The sequence below is a fragment of the Theropithecus gelada genome, chromosome 8 (genome assembly GCF_003255815.1).
Source record: "Theropithecus gelada isolate Dixy chromosome 8, Tgel_1.0, whole genome shotgun sequence".
NCBI classification, from domain to species: domain Eukaryota; kingdom Metazoa; phylum Chordata; class Mammalia; order Primates; family Cercopithecidae; genus Theropithecus; species Theropithecus gelada.
In genome coordinates, this window is record NC_037676.1 from 101,330,947 (window position 1) to 101,356,874 (window position 25,928).

General features: G+C 38.5%; 1 protein-coding gene across 1 annotated transcript in view; it reads left to right on the top strand.

Annotated features, from left to right (window-relative positions):
* The first annotated feature begins 6,981 nt into the window (after positions 1-6,981).
* The window catches only part of VPS13B (vacuolar protein sorting 13 homolog B), an 858,817-nt gene continuing 839,870 nt past the window's right edge, over positions 6,982-25,928 (top strand). Inside the window, exons 1-2 of the mRNA XM_025394335.1 lie at positions 6,982-6,999; positions 8,488-8,631. Of these exons, the coding sequence (XP_025250120.1) occupies positions 6,982-6,999; positions 8,488-8,631 (162 nt within the window). The remainder of the gene's footprint in view (positions 7,000-8,487; positions 8,632-25,928) is intronic.

Here is a 25,928-nt window from a genome sequence, read left to right on the forward strand (position 1 = left end):
TGACCGCCAGCGTCCCCAGGGAGGTTGCGGTAAAGTAGAGGCAATGAGACCCGAGCAGAAATACGGACTTTTCGCGGCCGTCCGCACGGAAGCAGCTGGGGAGCATCCAGCTCGGCCCTCCCTACAGGCCCAGGGTCGGGACATGGAGGGAAGGCTAGGCGCGCGGGGCTGGGCTCGGCCGGCACGAGTGCTCGGACCGCGGAGTGAGCTCGGTGAGGCGTTCGGTGTGGATTGGGTAGAAGCGGCCCTGGGCGACGGGCCTGACGTCGGTGGGCGCAGTTGAGGCCACTGCAAGGCCTCTGGATCCCGGAACCGCACTCGAGACGGAGCGGGGGCGGGGAGGGCGGTGCCACACGGAATAACCAAGAGGGCTAACGGGAGTTTCGGGCCCCCGTTCCCTCTCCAGGTGGAGGCCGGGTCGCCGTGCCCGAGGTCGGGCGCGAAGGCCACTCGCGTTTTCCCGCCTTCCGCGAGCAACCCAGGGGACCTGCGGGAGGAGGGGACGGTCCCGGGAGTCCGCCCTTCCCTGCGCCTTCGGGACCGGCAGGAGGCGCTGCGCGGACGAATTAAAAGAAAAGGAAAATCTCGTAGGGAGGTGTTTCCGCATCCTGCCTTTGGACGCTACTCTTAGTTGAAGTGACCCTATTAAGACCTTAGGGGCGTTAGGGTCTCCTCCACCGCCTCCCTCCCCTCTTAAAAATGTGTGTGTGTGTGTGTGTGTGTGTGTAAAACTTAAAATTTTAGATTTGCTGACATAGGCACTTAAAGGAAGGGTGTAAGGCAGACATTCTAATCCTTGACAATGATAGCTCGCCTATCATTGCCGTTTTTTAAAGATCCTAAGGTTTTATAAACACTGCCTTACAAGACAGACACATTCGTAAAGTTTGCTTCTAATTCTTTTGTTGAAATAAAGATTCATACAAGAAGACTATTTCTGCTTATTTCTGAGAGAAGATCCCATATCAGTAACAGGAACAAGGTAAAGTACCTGTACTTCCAATATGTAATTGGAATTCTAGTGTATTTAATATATTATAGTATACTTAGAGCATTTATCATATTCTAATTGTGTAACAGTTATTTGTGTACATGTTTTATTTTGTCTTCTAGACTGTACGCTTCTTGTGGGCAGATACGCTTTGTCTAACACAGTACAAGGCATTGAGTGAATAAAACCAAAATTGTCTAAATTTACTATCCAATATGAATTCATGTAACTTGCTTATAATAAAATGTATAAGTAAATATAAATTTGCCCTAAATAACTTATACACTCAATGTTGTTCATAATCATCTTCATTAGGAGAAAACTAATTTTTTGCTTCATGATGTAAAATTCAGCATTTGGCATTATATTTACTGCAACTGTTAACATCAACCTTATATAGAGCAAAAGTTATAGGGATTTTCGGTATAACCTTTTATGATTAACAATTTATTCACCAAATTACAAGTACTTCTGCAGGCTATAAAGAGCAGAAATGTATGTTATAACAAGACTGTTGCATGTATTTTTCAAGAACTGATTAACATTTGGTTATTACATTTATTTTTTAACTCTGTAAAGAAATTAGCAATGTAATGGCAAGATTTTAAAAAATCAAGTCATCAGCAGTTTTTTTTTAACCACTAGAAAATCATTTGAGGCAAAAGGAGTTTTTTTTTTTTTTTTCCCAGCTTCATTTATTCTGCTTCCAAAGTTGGTAATGATTTAGTCTTCGTGGAAAATTCTTGCTTTTCACACCAGTCATTTTATATATATCCTAGTCACAGAAGTGTACCAGGGAGATATATATACATATTTGTTGACTGAAATTTATTCTATACCCCTGCAGAATGGGAACTACATGTGGGCTGTTTGGAATAATATTCAGTAGTAAGTTTGTTGGGACATTTGATTCGTATCTTTTTTTTTTTTTGAGACAGGATCTTGCTGTATTGTTGCCTAGACTGGAGTGTAGTGGCATAATCACTGCTCACTGTAACCTTGATCTCCTAGATTTAAGTGGTCTTCCCACCTCAGCCTCCTGAGTAGCTAGCACCATAGGCGTGTGTCACCATGCCTGGCTAATTAAAAAAATTTTTTTTGTAGAGACAGGATCTCACTATGTTACCAGGCTGGTCTAGAATTCCTGGGTTCCAGTGATCCTCCCACCTCAGCCTCCCAAAGTGCTGGGATTACAGGGGTGAGCCATGGTGTCCGGCTTTCATTCTTACATTTAATTCAATTAACTATAATTGAATTGTGACTCTGCTGTGCAACTGGAGTAACCAGCAACCAGTAATATCTTGATTTCCAATTGCATAGAAGACTTGGTGTCCCTGAACCAAATGAATGGATTTGGAGCTAGAGAATGCAGAAACAAGGTTGTGATATAGTTTTGAAGTGACAGTTGTGTGGGGAGAGATGATGTTTCCGGTCTAAGATTTAATATATAAAAGTACAAAATGTGTGTCTTTAAAAACCAATACTGTGATAGATTTATAGCTAAAATAGCTCTGCTTTCTTTGAAAAAAACCTATGCAACTTGAAATTTAAAGTCGTAATCCTAGAATGTCTTTTTTGGTTTGTTCAGCTAAATCAAAGCAACTTTTAAAAGTTTATTTCCGTAAACTTTGAAATGCAATATATTTTGGCCAGGTGACTTGAAATAGAAAGCAGATAAAGATGACTTACTGGTTAGTAAAACACCAGTCTGAAACAGACAGCTTACTTTTTTCCCCCTCATTTCCCCTGGACCAGCTGTTTATGTTTAACCTTCATTTACTACTTCAAGAGCCATATTTACACTTCTGCAGCAACACTTTATCCATATGTTCCTTGGCCTTATACATTATATAAGGCTGTTTTAGGGCAACTTCCTAATCATCTCATTTAAGAAAATGTCACACTCACCTCAAATAACCTTATAGAAGATGTCAGATGATATCCCTGCTAAAATAACCCCATAGAAGTTGTCATCTGATATTACTTATAGGCTTCCTTTCATTTTTACCAGTAATAGTCTTGGCCAGGTTTTTCTTCCTATTTGGACAGCTAGGATGTTTTGTTTTTTCAATTGATGGTAAAAAAATTCTTCTAAAAATGCTTCATAATTCACTGTAACCAGATGATGAATTTAGCTTTTGTCTTAGTCCATTTTCTGTTTTTATAACATAATACCATAGGCTGAGTAATTTATAAGGAAAATAAATTTATTTATTATAGCTATGGACGCTAGGAAGTCCAAGGCCGTGGGGCCTACATCTGGTGAGGGCCTTAATGCTGCATCATCCCATGATGGAAGGTGGAAAGTGTGAGAGTGCAAAAGAGAACCGCTCCCCAAAGCTTTCCTTTTAAAAGGCATTAAATCCATGCATGAGGGCAGAGCCTTCGTGGCTTAATCACGTCTTACAGGCCCCACCACTCAATGCTGTTATATTGGCAATTAAATTTCAACATGAGTTTTGGAGGGGATAAACATTCAAATCATAGCAGTTTACGCTTAGCACCTCAAAACTCATTCCTTCTCATATGCAAAGTACATTCATTCTATCCCAATACCCTCAAAAGTCCTAACTTGTTGCAGCATCAACTCAGAAGCCCAAGTTCTCATGTAAATCAGATATGGGTGAAAGTCAAGGCATGATTCATCCTGAGGTACATTCACCTATGAACCTGTGAAATCAAAACAGGACATCTAATTCCAAAATACAAGGTGGAACAGGCAGAGTATAGACATTCCCATTCCAAAATGGAAGAATAGCAAGAAGGAAGGGATAACTGGTCTCAAGTAAGTCCAAAACCCAATAGGGAAAACAACATTGAATCTTAAACTGGAGAATAATCTCGCTTGACTCTATATCCTGTATCCTGGATACACTAGGGTGGGTATTGGGCCCTCAAGACCTCAGGCAGCATTACCATGATGACTTTGCTGGGCTTAGACACCCAGCAACTCTTACAGACTTGAGTCTTATGCTTCCAGCTTTCCCAGGCTAGAGGTGGACCTACAATTCTGAGGTCTTGAGGACTGCTACACTCCTATGGCTCCAGTAAGCATTGCCCTAGTGGGTACTCTGCAGCAGCTCTACCTCTGCTACAAGTTTCTGCCTGGGCTCCCAGGCTGTCTGCTACATCCTTTGAAGTCTAAGTGGAGGTAGCCATGTCCCCACAGCTCTTGCATTCTGCTAGCCTGCAGACTTAACACCCCATGGATGCTGACAAGGCTTACAACTTGCACCTACTGGAGTGGTGGCCAGAGCCGCACTGGGCCTGCTTGAACCACAGCTGGGGTGGCCAAAGAGCACTGTGCTAGATTGTGGGGAGCAGAGTCCCTAGCTGCCCTGGGGCAGTGAACCCTGGGCCCATCCCCCGAGCCATTCTGCTCTCTACAGATCTAGGCCTGTGATGGGAGGGGCAGCCTTAAGGATCTTTGAAGTGCCTTTGGGTGTCTCTCTACCATTTTCTTGATGAATACCACCTAGTTTTCTTCTAGCCATACTAAACTCTTTAGCAAACAGTCCTTGGCCACACCTTTAGTATTCTCTCCCAAATGCACTTTAAAATTTTTATTTTATTTTATTTCATCTTATTATTATCTTTTTGAGACAGAGTCTTGCTCTGTCACCCAGGATGGAGTGCAGTGGTATGATCTTGGCTCACTGCAGCCTCTGCCTCCCAGTTTCAAGCAATTCTTGAGCCTCAGCCTCCTGAGTAGGTGGCATTACAGGCGCACGCCTCATGCCTGGCTAATTTTTGTGTTTTTAGTAGAGATGGGGTTTCACCATGTTGGCCAGGCTGCTCTCAAACTCCTGACCTCAAGTGATCCACCAGCCTCAGCCTCCCAAAGTGCTGGGATTACAGGCATGAGCCACTGTGCCTGTAAAAACACACTTTTTTATTCTTAACATGGCCAACCTGTGAACTTTCCAAATCTTTCAGTTTCTCTTTTAATTACAAATTCCATCTTTAAGTCATTTATTTCCTTTCACATCTTACTCTATGTGGTTAAAAGTAGCCATGCAGAAGACTGACTGTTTTGCTGCTTAGATATTTCTTTTACTAGATACCCTAGTTCATTGCTTTTAAATAAGGCCTTCCATAAAGCTCTTGGGCATGGAGACAATTCAGCCAAGTTCTTTGTAACTGTATAACAAGAATGGCCTTTACTTGAGTTTCCAATACCTTGTTCCTCATTTCCATCTGGGACCTCATCAGAATGGCCTTTACTGTCCATGTCGTGACCACTTGAGTAATCTCCAAGCATTTCACACTTTCCCTATAGCTCTTCTCTTCTTAGTCCTTACCAGAATTACCCTTAATGCTTCATTCATGACAATCTAGCCATTTTCCACCCTGTTCCTTTAAATTCTTCCAACCTCTACCTGTTACTCAGTTCCAAAGCCACTTTCACATTTTCAGGTATTTGTTTTAGTAACAGTCTCACTTCTTGGTACCAGTTTTCTATCTTAATCTGTTTTGTGTTGCTGCAACAGAATGCCACAGGCTGGATATAAAGAAAAGAAATTTATTTCTCGTCCCTCTGGAGGCTGGGAAGTCCAAGGTCAAGGGGCTCACATGTGGTGAGAGTCTTCATGTCATGCCATCACATGATGGAAGTGGAAGGGCAAGAGAATGTGTGAGAGCAAAGGAGACCTCCTTCTGAAAGCCTTTTAAAAACAAAGTATTAAACTCCTCCATGAGGGCAGAACTCTTATGGCCTAATCATCTCTTAATGGCCCCACCTCCTAATACCTTTACAATGGCAATTAAATTTCAACAGTTTTGGAAGGGATAAACATTCAAATCACAGCAGCTTTCTAAAGAGGATTATAATGAAAGGAAAATTTTTCTTTGTTATAATTAATTGTCTTAAATAAAACAAATTATTATTATTATTAGGTTCATAAATCCATACTAGAACGTTACTGCTTTAAGCCCTTGTAGAGAATACCATAGGAAACAACAGAATAGACTTTACTTTTTGTCTGATAACTTGCTTATTACTGCTGCTTTTTTATGTTCCAGAAACTTAAAGAACTGACAAATAAGGCTTAGGAAGTGTTTTTATGGGCAAATCATGTGATTATATTGACTTACTTGGCTACTTAAAGGTAGTTATACATATTTATTGGAAAAAAGTCAGGTCACTGAATTTTCAAATTGCTTTGTCTTGGTTGGTTACTGGTAGTTAGTGGTTAATTCAGTGAAGCTGGAGTTAATACTCTTTTATTTAAAATCCGTTACAGCACCAGCGTGACAAGTGCCTATAATCCCAGCTACTCGGGAGGCTGAGGTGGGAGAATTGTTTGAGTCCAGGAGTTCGAGTCCTGGACAACATAGTAAGATTTTTCCTCCAAATAATTTTTTAAAAATAAATAAATAAAACCCATTATCAAATTGACCTTTAGTCATTCAATATCACCAGGATCAAGGTTTTCATTTATAAAATAGGTATAATCATATTTATCACCTTTGAGGAATATTTAACATTTTGATAGAAGAGATGCCAGATAAGTTCTATTATAAAAATACATTTAATACATCACAACCAATTATTACATCACTTGTATCTTTAAAGTTGCTTAGTGATTTACAAATGATGTATGATCTGAATGAATGTGTCTCATTCCTCTCTGCTTTGTTCTTGGCTCAAAAAGATACTAACTTTTACCAGAATCTACCACTCATTTCAAAGTATACCCAACCAAAAAACCCAAGTTGAACTGAAATTTCATTTTGTCAAAAACAATTTCCTCTTTGCACAGAGTTAGATTGTCTCATCTAGGTTAGTCCCATAGTGCTAATTCTCCATGGTCTTATGGCCCTTCATTTTTAAGCCTGTGGAGTCATCCTTCTGAGTGTCCATTTTGAATAAAACTGTGCCTGAAACTATCCAAAGCAAAAGTTACAGGAATTTTCAATGTAACTTTTTATTACTAATAGAATTCTGTTACCAAATTACACACTACTTCCTTTCCAGACTATAAATCATTATGCCAACTTTGACAGTTGTGAGATATTGACAGCTTCTGACTGTTAAACTAAATCACACTTTTCACATTTAACTTACTACTCTAACTTACTACTCTTAATTCTGACATCCTTATTGCTTGAGTTACTGATTTTGGCACTTAATCAGAGACTTCTATTTTAATATTTGTTTAATGCTTTGTTCCTCTTGAGACTGTAATGCCCCTGAGGTCACGTTCTATGTATTATACTTTTTTTTTTTTTTAAAGTCTCACAACTCCTGAGTGCAGTTTTGGCATGGCATGTGGTACTCACTCAGTGAAGAATTCTTCAAACATCAACTTTTTTTTTTTTTTTTTNGCTGCCCTTTAAAAAAAAAAAAACCTCTGGTTGAAGAAACAAATTAGGCCCATACTTTTGTAATTATAATAATAATATTTAGCACCTTTATAATGATTTCTCTGTGAGGAAGGTAGTATTCTAAGCTTTATATAGATTAATTGATCTAATATTCAAAATATAGTATTTTAATACAAATTTTAAAGATAATGAAACTGAGGCACAGATACAATAAAGTCTTTGCTGGCTGCAGAGTTATTGGTCTTAATCACTTTGCTATACTGTCTGTATTTAGGTATATTGCTACTGTGTTGCTGAACCAACTAGGTAGGCTAAAATGTGAATGAATAAGCTTAATATTTTTATTAACTTTCACAAATAGAGTTACAATAACTGTAAAAAATGTGATGGGAATACATTTTTTTCTTTGTCCTTTGTTGATTTGTAAACAAATTGTATCTAGAAGTGAGACAAATGAGCATAAAGCAATTTTGGTGAAATTTTTCATGTCTAATCTTTTATCTAATGATAATGGAAAGCAGTCAGAAAATATTTAAAATTTAGGACCAAGTAGTATCCAGTTCAATTTTACATTAGGTGAAGTGGAATACATTTTTTTTTTTTTTTAGGTTGATCAGTTTTCATTTTGTCAAGTTATTCTCAAATCTCCAGTTGAACTCCCCTTTCAACTTGACTTAGAATACTGTTCTATTAGTTTAAAACATATTTTGAAGACATATTTTTAGATGGAGACTTAAAAAATTACATCATTTCAGGTATCTCAAGTACTGCTGCTATATACTGTTGTACTACCATCTATGAGCTTACATCATGTACCAAGTATTATATATTATTTCCATTCAGCAAAGTAGGAGACAGGCCTAGAGTGCTTAAGTAACTTATTAAATGTAACTTGTACTATAAATTATTATTTATCATTAAGTATGGCCTAACAAGGTATTTGATGCTACTTTTTGATAAACAGTAATTCTCAAAATATTTTTGTGTTGGATATTTTATTTCTCTTTTAAGAAAGGAATTTGTACATTAGAATGAAAAATATTAAGCACTAAACAGTAAGTCCCCAAATATTCTTGTGTTAGAAATTTTATTTTTTAAAAAGGGAATTTGCATATTATAATAAAAAATATTAAACACTTACTAACTTATGCAATGTTTTGTGTTTTAAGGAACTGAAATTACCATTCACTTTTTTGAGTGGACATATTCATGAATTAAGGATTCATGTACCATGGACAAAACTGGGTTCAGAACCAGTGGTAATTACCATCAATACTATGGAATGCATTTTGAAACTTAAGGATGGGATACAGGTAAGACATTATTGAACTAAGTTGTTTATGTTAACTAATTTTAGTAGTATTTGACATTTCTTTACCTTTTTGAATATATCAACTGTTACATAAACATAGCTTATATACCTAATTTTTTTTTTTTTTTTTTTTTTGAGAGAGTCTCACTCTGTTGCCAGGCTGGAGTGCAGTGGTGCGATCTCGGCTCACTGCAACCTCCGCCTCCCGGGTTCAAGCGATTTTCCTGCCTTAGCCTCCTGAGTAGCTGGGACTACAGGTGTGCACCACCACGCCCAGCTAATTTTTGTATTTTTACTAGAGAAGGGGTTTCACCATGTTGGCCAGGATGGTCTCGATCTCTTGACATCGTGATCTGCCCGCCTTAGCCTCTGAAAGTGCTGGGATTACAGGCATGAGCCGCCGTGCCTGGCCTTTAATTTGTATATGCCCTTTTAAGTTACATGAGTATTTGCAATGGGCGTTTTTAAATTTGAATAAAATATGTAAAGGTTGTTTTCATACAGATTTTACTTACTTTGTCATAGCTCTACTAGGGACCATGCAGATTGCTTATTGCTTATTACATCTACAATGAGAGTGCAGCCTAATTGTGTCCAATTTTTACATTAACATTTTTAGATTTTTGCAAAGGACCTGTATGAATTTTTTCTTTACATAATTTTTCTAAATCTGAAGGGAATTTCTCAGGTTATTTTTTGGGAAGATGAAAATATATTTGCACCAAATTTTATAATTGTTTTTGAAGTTTTGGTATAAGAAACTGATTTTTTCTTTTTTCAGATTTATTTCTTCCTTCTCTGACCCATCTTACATTTCTTGCTAGTGTTTTTTTGCAGATGTGTAATATTGGTTTTAAAGAGTTTCTACCAAAAATTTTCCAATCTAGGAAAGCAAAATAGGTCAGGACCATAGCTTATTGTGGAGAATGTTTCCACTTTCACCTTGCAGAAGAGTGGTGTGTCTGTCATTCATTTTTATTAGTTTTTTTTTTTAATCAGCTACTTAACATTTAACTTTTAGTTTTAAGGAAGATTGGCTATAATCAAGTAAATTGATAAATATTATTAAAATGACTTCATGTGAATCTGTATGTAGGTTTAACATATTCTAAATGTAACTTTAATCTTTGTGAAGTTAGGGTTATATATGAACTGTTAAAATTATTTCCTATTTTAAGTGGATGCTTTGAGTGTCATATCAACCCACTGGACTCAGATGTTTTTTCCATGTATGAAATCTTTGATTCGAAACATGTATTATCCAATTTAACTTAATATAGTTTTAGAAGTTAATAGACCAATCTTATATTCTCATGAAAATGAAAAGTTACTTTGTGATCTTCTAATATTTGAGAGATTAATTTAGAAATCTGTGGATAGTTACAACAAAGTTTTACTTTACATTTATAGTTGGTAATACTTAAATGGTTCTTAATTATTATCTTTTCTTGGAATTTATTTTTTTTTCAAAGTCTGGACTTGGTTATACCACCCATGCAGTGTTCCATATTAAAAGAGAAAAAAAAAAAAAATCCAGACACTAAGTATTTTTTCATTGAGAAGGTGGAAATTTCAAGGCCAGATGTCCTTTAAGAAACACGTTTTAACAGAGGCAAATTACAACTAATTATAGAGGTTGCAGAAAAAGACTTGTAACACATGACTTAGTGCAACCTAGAACTAATACTTGATATTGGACTATGCAGATGGCTACTGCAGAAATGATCAGGTTTCCTGCTTGCATGGTAATTGAGACTTGAATTTTGTGGTGTGTACAGCAAAAGGTTAAATGTCATGAATGTAAACCACTCTCAAAACAAGTATTTTTTACAGATGTTTAACATTTTGGGTTAGAGAGGATTTTCGAAAATTGCAGTTGACATTTGGACAAATTATTTAGCAGTGTACACCCCTGGAGAGTAATGCTTGGGTTTATGCTAGTGATTGGAATTAAATTTTGAGTAAAAACATTGTAGATGAAACAGATTTTAAAATAGTTTATTTTCCTGTTTTAAGCTTTGGTTAGTATAGTATGTAATTAAGCTGAAAATTACGCATGTAGTAGTAAAACTGAATACGTTTATATTCAAATTATTTCAAGTTACTGTAGAATCACCACGAAGAAAAGATGTATTTTCTAAATAAAATTGGGGTTGGAATGGTAGGTTTAGTGAAGGGGCCTTTTAGAGTTATAGGTACTCAAAGATATGAATCTGTTAAAAAACTATTATATATATGAATGTATTGAAGTATGATTAAAAGGTATGAATATAAGGCTTAAATCAGATAAGATCATTCCAAAAATAAGATATTGTTAAATGCCTTGATATGAAGGCATGTCTTGTTTGTGAAGGTAAATTTAATTCTACCAACATTTATTGGTTGTCTACTCTGTACTGCACTGAAAAGCATTGCTAAAATATTTATATAATCTCAGCAAAAGACACTTAGAAAAAGAGATTCATAATGATTGTGATTCTAGTGGTCATGGTTTAAATACACTGCCTTAACATATCATTATAATCAGTTTTACTTACAGAGATTTTTAGGATGAGTGGGTGACCAAGTTGTTGTGTTATGTAAAATGAAATCCATCTTGATGTTTACTCTGAATTTTTAAAAATATATTGAAACTTCACTCAAGAAATAGTTGTTAACGATTTCCTATTTACTCTGAGAGACGTATATATGTCAGTCATTGCCCTCACTTTTAAATCTTGCAGAGTTACTACTTGTAAACTGTTTATCCTGTTTTTGATTTCAGATACACAGTTTTTGATTGATGACACATCATGTCCATGCTAATCTAATAAATACTTGTTAACATAGCTCAAGAGCTAAAACATTATCAGTAACTTCCATTTAACTATGTACTCCTCTGCTTTTTCATATTCTTTTTTGTTCAGCCTGTATGGGTCTCATCTGTAAAACAGGACAAGACTTGCTATACAATTTAAAAAATTATATGATTAATGTGCTTTCTTTGATCATTGAATTAAGTCCTTTTTTTTTTTTTTTTTTTTTTTTTGAGACGGAGTCTCGCTCTGTCGCCCAGGCTGGAGTGCAGTGGCCGGATCTTAGCTCACTGCAAGCTCCGCCTCCCGGGTTTATGCCATTCTCCTGTCTCAGCCTCCCGAGTAGCTGGGACTACAGGCGCCCGCCACCTCGCCCGGCTAGTTTTTTGTAGTTTTTAGTAGAGACGGGGTTTCACCGTGTTAGCCAGGATGGTCTCGATCTCCTGACCTCATGATCCGCCCATCTCGGCCTCCCAAAGTGCTGGGATTACAGGGTTGAGCCACCGCGCCCGGCCTGAATTAAGTCTTGACTGGGCACGGTGGCTCACACCTGTGATTGCAGCACTTTGTGGGGCCGAGGCGGGCAGGTCACGAGGTCAGGAGATCGAGACCATCCTGGCTAACATGGTGAAACCCCGTCTCTAATAAAAATACAAAACATTACCTGGGCGTGGTGGCCGGCGCCTGTAGTCCCAGCTATTCTGGAGGCTGAGGAAGGAGAATGGCATGAACCCGGGAGGCAGAGCTTGCAGTGAGCCAAGATTGCGCCACTGCATTCCAGTCTGGGTGACAAAGGGAGACTCTGTCTCCAAAAAAAAAAAAAAAAAAAAACTTCTTCAACCTAAAGAGAGTGATAAATTTGTTTCTAAACCACCTATTTATTCTGGTTTTTGTACCACCTGGAACATAAATGTTAAAATCTCTTTTAATCTAATAAATGTAACTATTTGTAAGGCTGTTTATGGAAATACTACTTATTTTTCATAAAAAATTTGAAAAGTGGGAGGCTGAGGCAGGAGAATTGCTTGAACCCAGGAGGCGGAGGTTGCGGTGAGCAGAGGCCGCGCCATTGCTTCCAGCCTGGGCAACAAGAGCAAAACTCCATCTCAAAATAAAAATAAATAAAATAAAATTGGAAAAGCATCTTTTGAACCTAAAAATCGGAGATTATCTTCTAATAGGAGAAATAGTTGCAGTTGCACTCCAGATGAAACTTATTTTTATGTATATATTCTTACCATCTTCTTTTTAGCTTAACTTCTTTTTTTTTTTTTTTGAGACGGAGTCTTGCTCTGTCGCCCAGGCTGGAGTGCAGTGACCGGATCTCAGCTCACTGCAAGCTCTGCCTCCCGGGTTCACGCCATTCTCCTGCCTCAGCCTCCCAAGTAGCTGGGACTACAGGCGCCCACCACCTCGCCCGGCTAGTTTTTTGCATTTTTTAGTAGAGACGGGGTTTCACCGTGTTAGCCAGGATGGTCTCGATCTCCTGACCTCGTGATCCACCTTGCAAGTTCATTTCTTTACTGTCATAATCTTTTACCACCTTTCTCCTTTTTAGCTTAACTTATTTTAAAATCATTTTTGCAAGTTTAATTTTATTTCTTTACTGTCATAACCTTCTGATTGTTGATATGGCTGTTTAAGATTACAAAAATCTTCTGTTTGAAAACCTAAGGTGATTTTATTCTTTTATCTCATGTACCTACAAGTTTAGTTAGATTTTAAACAAAAAAGTGAAAATATTTGTATCTGTGGTATTTTAATTCAGAGAGAGTTTTCTGTTTCCCATAAGCACAGATACCTTTCTTAAACATTTTAAGTCAGAAACCAGTAAGCCACTTTTTGTTTGTTTTGTTTCTGTTTTTGATACTGGGTCTTGCTGTGTTGCCCAGGTTGGTCTTGAACTCCTGGCTTCAAGTGACCCTCCTGCCTTGGCCTCCCAAATTACTGGAATTACAAGCATGAGCCACTGATTTCCAGTATTAATAAGAAAAAAATTTTGGTCCTGACAACCCATAGATTTAGGTGACCTGATCAATAAGTGATATGTTATTACTCTTGACTGTGGTATTTTATATCAAATTGTTTTTATAGTTTCATCTTGTAGTTTATTTTTGTTTTTCTAAAAAGTCTGTGTCAGTGTAATTAGACTTAAAGATATGAGGCAGCTGTTTTGATTTGAATGGCTAATTTTGACGAAGGGCTTCAGAATTATTTTTTCCACTGTAGTGCAGGCAAATAAAGCTTTCTTTGATTGGATACCAGCACCTATCTGCTCTATCTAGCAGAACTTTTCTGGGATCTAGAGAATTTCCATACTTTCACAGGACAAAGTTTTTTTTTTTTTTTTTTTTTTTTAATTTTGTTTACATTTAGGTAGGATTTTGTATTTACTTGATGGTCATTTGTTCTGGCCATCAATGTGCTCTGTTTACCATCAGGGATTTCATGGATTTACTTGTAGAAATTTTACATGTGATCATTAGAATTTTAAGTGCTGATTATTATGAATTAGTACAGTTGTGTTGGCAGACTATTAAGAATAATCAGTCTCTGTTAATTGATTTAAAAAATCAATTAGTTAGAATTTGAGATTAGGAGGCCTACAAGAGAGGTATCACCTCTCTCTTAGCTTGGCTGAAGTCTGTGTTTATCATCACTGTCATTGGTGAGGTCATTGCTTGAATGTTATAATAAATGGCCTTCTAATTGGACTGACTCTAGACCATTACTCTTCCACACACATTCACAAATATCTCTTATTTTTTGAAGCTCGTATGACCTGACTATATAACCATTTATGGTCCCCTGATAGCCATCATCCATTGGTTTTGTGGTCCCTGTGACTGAAAATTTTGTTACCTGGTTCACAGACTTTTTTTGTTCATCCATCTTGGGTCATTTCAGTTCATCCATCTTGGGTCATTTCAGTGTCCATATGGATTCTTATATAATTCTCTAGCAACACAATTCCTTGATTTTTAACTCTGTCATCCTTATTTCTGTTCCATTTCAGCCAATCCTTTTATGGTTATGTTACGGACTTTGCTGTTCCTTGAAGCATTCATTTTGTTGTGGATCCTGTCTCTGTATCTTAAGTATCTCACTTTACAGTATTCCTTCACTTTCAATCTCTCATTTGCTTTATTGGCACTTTGCTATCATTTAGAGTGCTTATTTCTCTGCTACATTTTGAGGAAATACTTTCCGGCAACCATGTTGCCCTCTCCAGCTTCTTTTCTTTTCTTTATAACCACATCATTTATTTATTTATTTATTTATTTATTTATTTATTTATTTATTGAGATGGAGTCTTGCTCTGTCTTCCAGGCTGGAGTGCAGTGGCGCACTCTCCGCTCACTGCAAGCTCCGCCTCCCGGGTTCATGCCATTCTCCTGCCTCAGCCTCCCGAGTAGCTGGGACTACAGTTGCCTGCCACCTCGCCTGGCTAATTTTTTGTATTTTTAGTAGAGACAGGGTTTCACCATGTTAGCCAGGATGGTCTCGATCTCCTGACCTCGTGATCCGCCTGCCTTGGCCTCCCAAAGTGCTGGGATTACAGGCTTCAGCCACCGCACCCGGCCTCTTTTTTTCTTTTTTAAAATAAGTCAGTGTTTGTGTGTGTGTTTTTTTAATGGAAGCGAAATTCACATAACATACAATCAACCATTTTATTTTTATTTTTTAAAATTTTTTATTTCTATAAGTTATTGGGGAACAGGTGGTGGTGTTTGGTTACATGAGTAAATTCTCTAGTGGTAATTCGTGAGATTTTGGTGCACTCATCACACAAGCAATATACACTGTACCCAATTCGTAGGCTTTTATCCCTTACCTCTTTCCCACTCTTTCCCCCGAGTCCCCAAAGTTCATTGTGTAATTCTTATGCCTTTGCATCCTCATAGCTTAGCTTCCGTGTATCAGTGAGGACATAACGATATTTGGTTTTCCATTCCTGAGTTACTTCACTTAGAATAATAGTTTCCAGTCTCCTCCAGGTCACTACAAATGCCATTAATTCATTCCTTTTTATTGCTGAGTAGTATTCCATTGTGTCTTATCTATCTATCTATATCACAGTTTCTTTATCTGCTCGTTGATTGACAGACATTTACATTGGTTCCACATTTTTGCAATTGTGAATTGTTTTGCTATAAATGTGTGTGCTTTAAACACATGTGTGCAAGTATCTTTTTTTGTATAATGACTCCTTTTCCACTGCGTAGATACCCAGTAGTGGGATTGCTGGATCAAATGGTAGTTCTACATTTAGTTCTTTAAGGAATCTCCGCACCATTTTATATAGTGGTTGTACTAGTTTACATTCCCACCAGCAGTGTAGAAGTGTTCCTTGTTTACTGGAGCCATGCCAATATCTATTATTTTTTGATGTTTTGATTATGGCCATTCTTGTAGGAGTAAGTTGGTATCACATTATAGTTTTGATTTGCATTTCCCTGATTATTAGTGATGTTGAGCATTTTTTCATATGTTTGTTGGCCATTTGTGTATCTTCTTTTGAGAATTATCTATTCTTGTCCTTAGCCCACTTTCTGTTAGGATTGTTTATTTTCTTGCTAATTTGTGTGCATTGTAGATTCTAGGTATTAGTCTGTTGTCAGATGTATAGATTGTGAAGATTTTCTCCCACTCGGTGTATTGTCTGTTTACTCTGCTGACTGTTCCTTTTGCTGTGCAAAAACGCTTTAGTTTAATTAAGTCCCAGCTATTTATCTTTGTTTTTATTGCATTTGCCTTTGGGTTCTTGGTCATAAAATCCTTGCCTAAGTCAATGTCTAGAGGGCTTTTCTGATGTTATCTTCTAGAATTTTTATAGTTTCAGGTCTTAGATTTAAGTCCTTGATCCATCCATCTTGAGTTGATTTTTGTATAACGTGAGAGATGAGGATCCAGTTTCATTCTTGTACATGTGACTTGCCAGTTATCCCAGCACCATTTGTTGGATAGGGTGTCCTTTCCCCACTTTATATGTTAGTTTGCTTGATCAGTTGGCTGTAAGTATTTGGGCTTATTTCTGGGTTCTGTATTCTGTTTCATTGGTCCATGTGCCTATTTTTATACCAGTACCATGCTGTTTTGGTGACTATGGCCTTATTGTATTGCTTGAAATCAGGTAATGTGATGCCTCCAAATTTGTTCTTTTTGCTTAGTCTTGCTTTGGCTATGCAGACTCATTTTTGGTTCCCTACGAATTTTAGGATTTTTTTTTCTAGTTCTGTGAAGAACGATGGTGGCATTTTTATGGAAATTGTATTGAATTTGTGAATTGCTTTTGGCAGTATGGTCATTTTCACAATATTGATTCTACCCATCCATGAGCATGAGATGTGTTTCTATTTGTGTCATCTATGATTTCGTTCAGCAGTGTTTTGTAGTTTTCCTTGTAGAAGTCTTTCACCTCCTTGGTTAGGTATATTCCTAAGTATTTTATTTTATTTTTGTAGCTAATGAAAAGGGGTTGAGTTCTTGATTTGATTCTCAGCTTGGTCGCTGTTGGTATATAGAAGAGCTACTGATTTGTGTACATTAATTTTGTATCCATAAACTTTGTTGAATTTTTTTTTTATCAGTTCTAGGAGGTTTGTGGAGGAGTCTTGATAGGGTTTTCTAGGTAAACAATCATATCATCAACAAACAGTGACAGTTTGACTTCCTCTTTGCCGATTTGGATGGCCTTTCTTTCTTTCTCTTATCTGATTGCTCTGTGTTTAAGAGGAGTGGTAAGAGTGGGCCTCCTTGTCTTGTTCCAGTTCTTTTAGGGAATGCTTTCACGTTTCCCCATTTAGTATTATGTTGGCTGTGGGTTTGTCGTAGATGGCATTTATTACATTGAGGTATGTCACTTGTATGCCAATTTTCCTGAGAGTTTTAATCATAAAGCCATGCTGGATTTTTTTTTGATTGCTTTTTCTACATCTAATTTTTGTTTTTAACTCTGTTTATGTGATTTATCACATTTATTGACTTGTATGTGTTGAACCATCCCTGCATCTCTGGTATGAAACCCACTTGATCATGGGTGGATTATGTTTTTAATACATTGTTGGATTCAGTTAGCTAGTATTTTGTTAAGGATTTTAGCATCTATGTTCATCAGGGATATCGGTCTGTAGTTCTCTTTTTTTGTTATGTCCTTTCCTGGTTTTGGTATTAGGGTGATATTGGCTTCATAGAATGATTTAGGGAGGATTCCCTCTTTCTCTGTCTTGTGGAATGGTATCAATAGGATTGGTACCAATTCTCCTTTAAATGTCTGGTAGAATTTAGCTGTGAATTCGTATGGTCTTGGACTTTTTTTTGTTGGTAATATTTTTTATTACTATTTCAATCTTGCTGTTTGTTACTGGTCTGTCCAGGGTATCAAATTCTTCCTGATTTAAGCTAGGAAGGTTGTATCTTTCCAGGGATTTATCCATCTCCTCTAGGTTTTCTAGTTTATGCGTGTAAAGGTGTTCATAGTAGCCTTCAATGATCCTTTGTATTTCTGTCTTGTTGGTTGTAATATTTCCTGTTTTGTTTCTAATTGAGCTTATTTGGATTTTCTCTCTTCTTTTTTGGTTAATGTCGCTAATGGTCTCTCTGTTTTACTTGTCTTTTCAAAGAACCAGCTTTTGTTTCATTTATCTTTTGTATTTTTTTTGTTTCAGTTTAATTTATTTCTGCACTGATCTTGGTTATTTCCTTTCTTCTGCTGGGTGTGGGTTTGGTTTGTTCTCGTTCTCTAGCTCCTTGAGGTGTGACCTTAGATCATCTGTTTGTGCTCTTGCAGACTTTGTGAGATAGGCATTTAGGGCTATGAACTTTCTTTTTCTCTTTTTTTTTTTTTTTGAGATGAAGTCTTGCTCTGTCACCCAGGCAGGAGTGCAGTGGCACAATCTTGGCTCACTGCAACCTGCTCCTCTGGGGTTCAAGCAGTTTTCGTGCTTCACCCTCCCAAGTAGCTGGGACTACAGGCGCCTGCCACCATGCCTGACTAATTTTTGTATTTTTAGTAGAGACGTGGTTTCATCATTTTTGCCAGGCTGGTCTTGAACTCCTGACCTCAGTGTATCCACCCACCTTGGCCTCCCAAAGTGTTGGGATTACAGGCGTGAGCCACTGTGCTCTGCTCTATGAACTTTCCTCTTAGCACCGCCTGAGCTGTATCCCAGAGGTTTTGATAGGTCGTGTCACTATTGTCATTCAGTTCAAAGAAATTTTTAATTTCCATCTTGATTTTATTGTTGACCCAGTGATCACTCAGAAACAGTTTGCTTAATTTCCATGTATTTGCGTGGTTTTGAAGGTTCCTCTTAGAGTTGATTTGAAGTTTTATTCCACTGTGTTCTGAGAGAGTGCTTGATATAATTGCAATTTTCTTTTTTTTTTTTTTTTGAGACGGAGTCTCGCTCTGTCGCCCAGGCTGGAGTGCAGTGGCCAGATCTCAGCTCACTGCAAGGTCCGCCTCCCGGGTTCACGCCATTCTCCTGCCTCAGCCTCCCGAGTAGCTGGGATTACAGGTGCCCACCACCTCACCCAGCTAGTTTTTTGTATTTTTTAGTAGAGACGGGGTTTCACCGTGATAGCCAGGATGGTCTTGATCTCCTGACCTTGTGATCCACCCGTCTCGGCCTCCCAAAGTGCTGGGATTACAGGCTTGAGCCACCGCGCCCGGCCAATTGCAATTTTCTTAAATGTATTGAGGCTCGTTCTGTGGCCTCTCATATGGTCTATCTTGGAGAAAGTTTCATGCGCTGATGAAGAGAATGAATATTCTGCAGTTGTTGGATAGAATGTTCTGTAAATATCTGTTAAGTCTGTTTGTTCCAGGGTATAATTTAAATCCATTGTTTCTTTGTTGACTTTCTGTTGTGATAACCTGTCTAGTGCTGTCAGTGGAGTATTGAAGTCCCCCACTATTATTGTGTTGCTGTCTATTGCATTTCTTAGATCTGGTAGTAATTGTTTTATAAATTTGGGAGCTCTAGGCTGGGTGAGGTTGCTCATGCCTGTAATCTCAGGACTTTGGGAGGCCGAGATGGGCGGATTACCAGTGGTCAGGAGTTTGAGACCAGCCTGGCCAACGTGGTGAAATCCCTTCTCTACTAAAAATACAAAAATTAGCTGGGTGTGGTAGCGGGCGCCTGTAATCCCAGCTACTCAGGGGACTGAGACAGGAGAATCACTTAAACCTGGGAGGCAGAGGTTGCTGTGAGCTGAGGTGACGCCACTGCAGTCCAGGTTGGGTGACAGAGTGAAACTCTGTCTCAAAAAAAAAAAAAAAAAGAAAATTTGGAGCTCCAGTGTTAGGTGCTTATATGTTTAGGATTCTGATATTTTCCTGTTGGACACAGCCTTTTATCATTATATAATGTCCCTCTTTGTCTTTTTTAACTGCTGTTGCTTTAAAGTTTATTTTTTCTGATGTAAGGATGGATACTGCTTTTCGCTTTTGGTGTCCATTTGCATAGAATGTCTTTTTCTACCCCTTTACCTTAAGTTTATGTGAGTCCTTATGTGGTAGGTGAATCTCTTGAAGGCAGTTGATGGTTGGTGAGTTCTTATCCATTCTGCAATTCTGTATCTTTTAAGTGGAGCTTTTAGGCCATTTACATTCAACATTAGTATTGAGATGTGAGATACCATTCCGTTTGTTGCGCTATTTGTTGCCTGTATACCTTTTTTTTTTTTTTTTTCAAATTGTATTTTTTGTTTTATAGGTCCTGTAAGATTTATGCTTTAAAGAGGCTCTGTTTTGATGTGTTTCCAGGATTTGTTTCAAGAGTTGCTCCCTTTTTAGCAGTTCTTGTAGTGCTGGCTTGGTAGTGGCAAATTCTCTCAGTATTTATTTGTTTGAAAAAGACTCTATCTTTCCTTCATTTATGAAGCTTAGTTTTGTCGGACACAAAATTCTTGGCTGATAATTGTTTTGTTTAAGGAGGCTGAAGATAGGGCCCCAGTCCCTTCTAGCTTATAGAGTTTCTGCTGAGAAATCTGTTAATTCAATAGGTTTTTATTTTTTTATTTTTATTTTTTTTATAGATTACCTCATGCTTTTGCCTCACAGCTCTTAAGATTCTTTTCTGTCTTAATTTTAGACAACCTGATGACAGTGTGCCTAGGCGATGATCTTTTTGTGATGAATTTCCCAGGTGTTCTTTGAGCTTCTTGTCTTTGGATGTCTAGGTCTTTAGCCAGGCTGGGGAAATTTTCCTTGATCATTCCCCCTAACATGTTTTCCAAACTTTTAGATTTCTCTTCTTCCTGAGGAATGCCAATTATTCTTAGGTTTGGTTATTTAACATAATCCCAGACTTCTTGGAGACTTTGTTCATATTTTCTTATTCTTTTTCCTTTGTCTTTGTTGGATTGGGTTAATTCGAACATCTTGTCTTTGAGCTCTGAAGTTCTTGCTTCTGCTTGTTTGATTCTATTCCTGAGACTTTCCAGAGCATTTTGCATTTCTTTCTGTTTTTTTTTTGAGATGGAGTCTTGCTCTGTTGCCCAGGCTAGGGTGTAGTGGGGCAATCTCGACTTACTACAACTTCCACCTCGCTGGATCAAGCAATTCTCTTGCCTCACTCAGCCTCCCGAGTAGCTGGGATTTCAGGTGCCTGCCACCACACCTGGCTAATTTTTATAATTTTAGTAGAGATGGGCTTTCACCGTCTTGGCCAGGCTGGTCTCAAATTCCTGACCTCATGATCTACCTACCTTGGCCTCCCAAAGTGTTGGGATTACAGGCGTGAGCCACAGCGCCTGGCCAGCATTTTGCATTTCTGTAAGTGCGTCTATTGTTTACTGACATTTTGATTGTTTTTTATATATGCTATCTATTCCATTGAAAATTTCTTCCCTCATTTCTTACATCATTTGTTTGATATCCTTAAATTGGGCTTTGTCTTTCTCTGGTGACTCCTCAATTAGCTTAATAACTGATCTTCTGAATTCTTTTTCAGGTAAATCAGGGATTTCTTCTTGGTTTGGGTCTGTCGCTGGTGAGCTAGTGTGAATTTTTGAGGGTGTTAAAGAACCTTGTTTTGTCATATACTGGAGTTGGTTTCCTGGTCCCTTCTCATTTGGGTAGGCTCTGTCAGAGGAAAAGTCTAGGGCTCAAGGCTGTTGTTCAGATTCTTTTGTCCATGGGGTGTTCTGATCTCCTTTTCCTAGGGATGTGGCTTCCTGAGAGCTGAGCTGTAGTGACTGTTATCTCTCTTTTGGATCTAGCCACCCCAGCCGGTCTACCAGGCCATAGGCTGGTACTGGGAGTTGTCTGCACAGAATCCTTTGATGTCACCCTTCTGTGGGTCTCTCAGTCGTGGATACCTTCTCCAGTGGAGGTGACAGGGGAGTGAAATGGACTCTGTGAGGGTCCTTTGTTTTGGTTGCTTAATGCACTATCTTTGTGCTGGTTGGTCACCTGCAGAGAGGTGGTGCTTTCAAGAGAATATCAGCTGTGGTAGTATGGGGAGGAACAGGTGGTGGGTGGGGCCTTAGAACTCCCGAAAGTATATGACATTTTTCTTCAGCTACCAAGGTAGATAGGGAAGAACCATTAGATGGGGGCAGTGTGTCTGAGCTCAGGTTTTCCTTGGGCGAGTCTTGCTGTGACTGCTGTTGGGGATGGGGGTGAGGTTCCCAGGTCAATGGAGTTATGTTCCTATGAGGATTATGGCTGCCTCTACTGTATCATGCATGTTGTTAGGGAAGTGGGGAAAAATTGGCAGTCACAGGCCTCACACAGCTCCCACACAACCTACCTATAGGGCTGTGGGCGGCAAGCCACCTGGGTGCTGAGGCAAGAGACCGAGGGCATGAGCTGTTATGGTATAATAAAATATATAACCTAAGAATAGTTATACTAGATATAGATCATAGATATGATTATATATGAATATCATTAATCATTAGTTTATAGCAATTACTCTTTATTCCAATATTATAATACTCCTCGCTTTACAATCATAACCTAGGAAAAACTAGGCCATACAGAGATTGGAGCTGAGGGTACATAGTGAGAAATGACCAGAAGACAAGAGTGTGAGCCTTCTGTTATGCCCTGGCAGGGCTGCCAGAGGGCTCCTTGGTCTAGTGGTAACGCCAGCGTCTGGGAAGATGCCTGTTGCCAAGCGGACTGTGGTCTAGCGGTAGCGTCAGTGTCAAGGAAGAACACCCGCTACTTAGCAGACAGGGAATTCCCCAGGGGAGTTTAGAGAAGACTCTACTCCTCCACCTCTTGTGGAGGGCCTGATGTCAGTCAGGCCCGCCCGCAGTTACCCGGAGGCCTAACCATCTCTCTGTGATGCTGTCCTTCAGTGGTCACACTCCTAGTCCGCCTTCATGTTCCGTCCTGTACACCTGGCTCTGCCTTCTAGATAGCAGTAGCAAATTAGTGAGAGTACTAAAAGTCTCTGATACGCAGAAATAAAGGCGTAAGCTGTGTCTCTCTCCTGTCTTTCTCTCTGCCTCGGCTGCCAGGCAGGGAAGGGCCCCCTGTCCAGGGGACACGTGACCCATGTGACCTTACCTATCGTTGGAGATGGCTCACACTCCTTACCCTGCCCCTTTGGCTTGTATCCAATAAATATCAGCACAGCCTGGCATTCAGGGCCACTACCGGTCTCCGCGTCTTAGTGGTAGTGGTCCCCCGGGCCCAGCTGCCTTTTCTTTTGAATTGCTGGATCACATAGTGTTCAATTTTTTCAGGAATTACTGTACCGTTTTCTACAGTGGCTATACCATTGTATTCTTACCACCAATGTACGAAGGTTTCAGTTTTGCCACATCTTCACCAACACTTATTTTCTGTTCTTTGGATAGTGTCTATCTTAATGGGTTTGCAGTTTTTGACCATTTTAAAATTCAATTGTTTGTCTGTTTTTGAGTTTTAAGAGTTCTTTTTGTATTCAAGGTAATAGGTCCTTAGCAGATATATGATTTTCAAATATTTTCATCCATTCTGTAGGTTGTCTTGTCACATTCTTGAGAATGTATTTTGATGTACAGAGTATTTAATTTGGATAAAGTCCAATTTGCCTATTTTTAACTTTTATTGCTAGTGCTTTTGGTGTCATATCTAAGAGTTCATTGCTTTATCTAAAGTCTTGAAGATTCCCCCTATGTTTTGTTCTAAAGTTTTAAAGTTTTAGCTCTTATATTTAGGTTGTTGATCCATATTGAATTAAATTTTGTATATGGAATGATTAATTTTATATATGATATGTTGTATATGGGTTCAACTTCATTCTATGGTTATTTGATAGTCCAAGCACTATTTGTTGAAGAGACTTTTCTTTGCCAATTGAATGGTCTTGTCACTCTTGTTGAAAATAAACCCTATAGGCCTATGCTGGATTTCTGGATTCAGCATTTTAGTCCATTGGTTTATGTGTCTGTTCTTAAGCCTGAACAACACTATTTTGATTACTGTGCTTTGTAGTAAATTTTGAAATAAAGAAGTGTCCTATTTTGTATTTCTGTCTTTTTTTTGTTTTTTTTTTTGAGACAGGGTCTCACTCTGTTTCACAGGTTGGCATAGAGTGGAGTGATCTCAGCTCACTACAACCTCTGCTTTTGGGCTTAAGTGATTCTCCAGCCTCAGCTTCCAGAATAGCTGGGACTGTAAACATGAGCCACCACGTTTGGCTAACTTTTGCATTTTTGGTAGAGGCAAGGTTTTGCCATGTTGCCCCAGGCTGGTCTCGAATTCCTGAGCTTAAAGCGATCTGCCTGCCTCAGCCTCTCAAAGTGCTGTCATTACAGGTGTGAGCCACCACACCTGGCCCTATTTCATATTTCTTTTTCAAAATTATTTTGTCTCTTTGCAGTTGTATATGAATTTGAAGATTAGCTTTTTCAGTTTGGCTCAAAAGGCCATTGGAATTATGATAGGGATTGTACTGAATCTGTCACTTGCTTGGTAGTATTATCATCTTAACTTAAATGTATTAACTTAAAAGTATTATCACTATACTTAAATGTTAAGTATAGTGATCCATGAACATGGGATGCCTTTCTGTTTAGTAATCTTTAATTTTGTCAGCAGTATGTTATAATTTTCATTGTGTCTTTTACCTCCTTAGTTAAATTTATTCCTAGGTATATTATTATTTTGGGTGCTATTGTAAGTGGAATTGTTTTCTTAATTTCCATTTTGGATCATTTGTTGCTAGTGTACAGATGCAACACCAATTTTGGTGAGTTGATATTTTATTTATTTATTTTTGAGATGAGGTCTTGCTTTGTCACCCCAGCTGCAGTGCAGTGGTGTGATCATGGCTCACTGCAGCCTTGACCACCTGGGCTCAAGCAATACTCCCACCTCATCCTCCCTAGTACCTGGGACCACGGGCACATGCCACAATGCCTGGCTAATGAAATTTTTTTTTTTTTTTTTTTTTTTTTAAGAGGGAGGGTCTTGGTATGTTGATCAGGCTGATCTCGAACTTTTGGGCTCAAGTGATCTTCCCACTTGTCCTCCCAAAGTGCTTGGATTATGGGTATGAGCCACCATGCTTAGCTGTGAGTCGATCTTTTGTTTTGTTTTTGTTTTTGAGACAGGATTTTACTCTGCTGCTGAGGGTGGAGTGCAGTGGTGTGATCTCAGCTCACTGGAACCTCCGTCTCCCAGGCTTAAGTGATCCTCCCACCCCAGCCTCCCAAGTAGCAGGGACTACAGGTGTGCGCCACTGTGCCCAGCTAATTTTTTTGTGTGTTTTTGTAGACACGGGTTTTCACCATGTTGCCCAGGCTCGTCTTGAACTCCTGGGCTCAAGTGATCTGCCTGTCTCAGCCTCCAAAAATGCTGGGATTACAGGCATCAACCACCATGCCCAGCCTGTGGGTTGATCTTTTATTCTGCACATTTGCCAGATTCGTTTGTTAGCTATAGTAGTTTTTTGTGGATTCTGTGGGATTTTCTAAATATAGAGTCATGTTATCTGAAAATATATAGAGATAGTTTTACTTTTCTCTCTCCAATTTGGTTGCCTTTTCTTCCTTCTCAAATTTCTTTGGCTAGGACTTCTAGTACAGTGTTTAATAGCAGTGGTGAAAATGGGCATCCTTGTCTTATTTATCTTTGAGGGAATGCTTTCAGCCTTTAACTATTGAGTATGATGTTAGGTGTGTGTTTTTCATAGAAGTTTCCTTCTATTCCTCATCCTCATTCCTCCATCCGGTGGAGGTGGCAGGGGGTGAAATGGACTCTGTGAGAGTCATCCTTAGTTTTGGTTGTTTAATGCATTATCTTTGTGCTGGTTGGCCTTAAACATGTAGATGAATTTCACAGGAATATCTTTACTATGTTGAGTCTTACAATCCATCTACATAGTATGCTTCTCTTAATTATTTCGATTCCTTTTTCTTTCTTTCATCAGCATTTTGTTTTTTCAGCATGTAGGTCCTGTATATGTTTTGTTAGATTTATACCTAAATATTTTATTTCCTTTGGAGCATTTTTAATATTATCATATGCTTAATTTTGTATTTTGATTGTTCATTG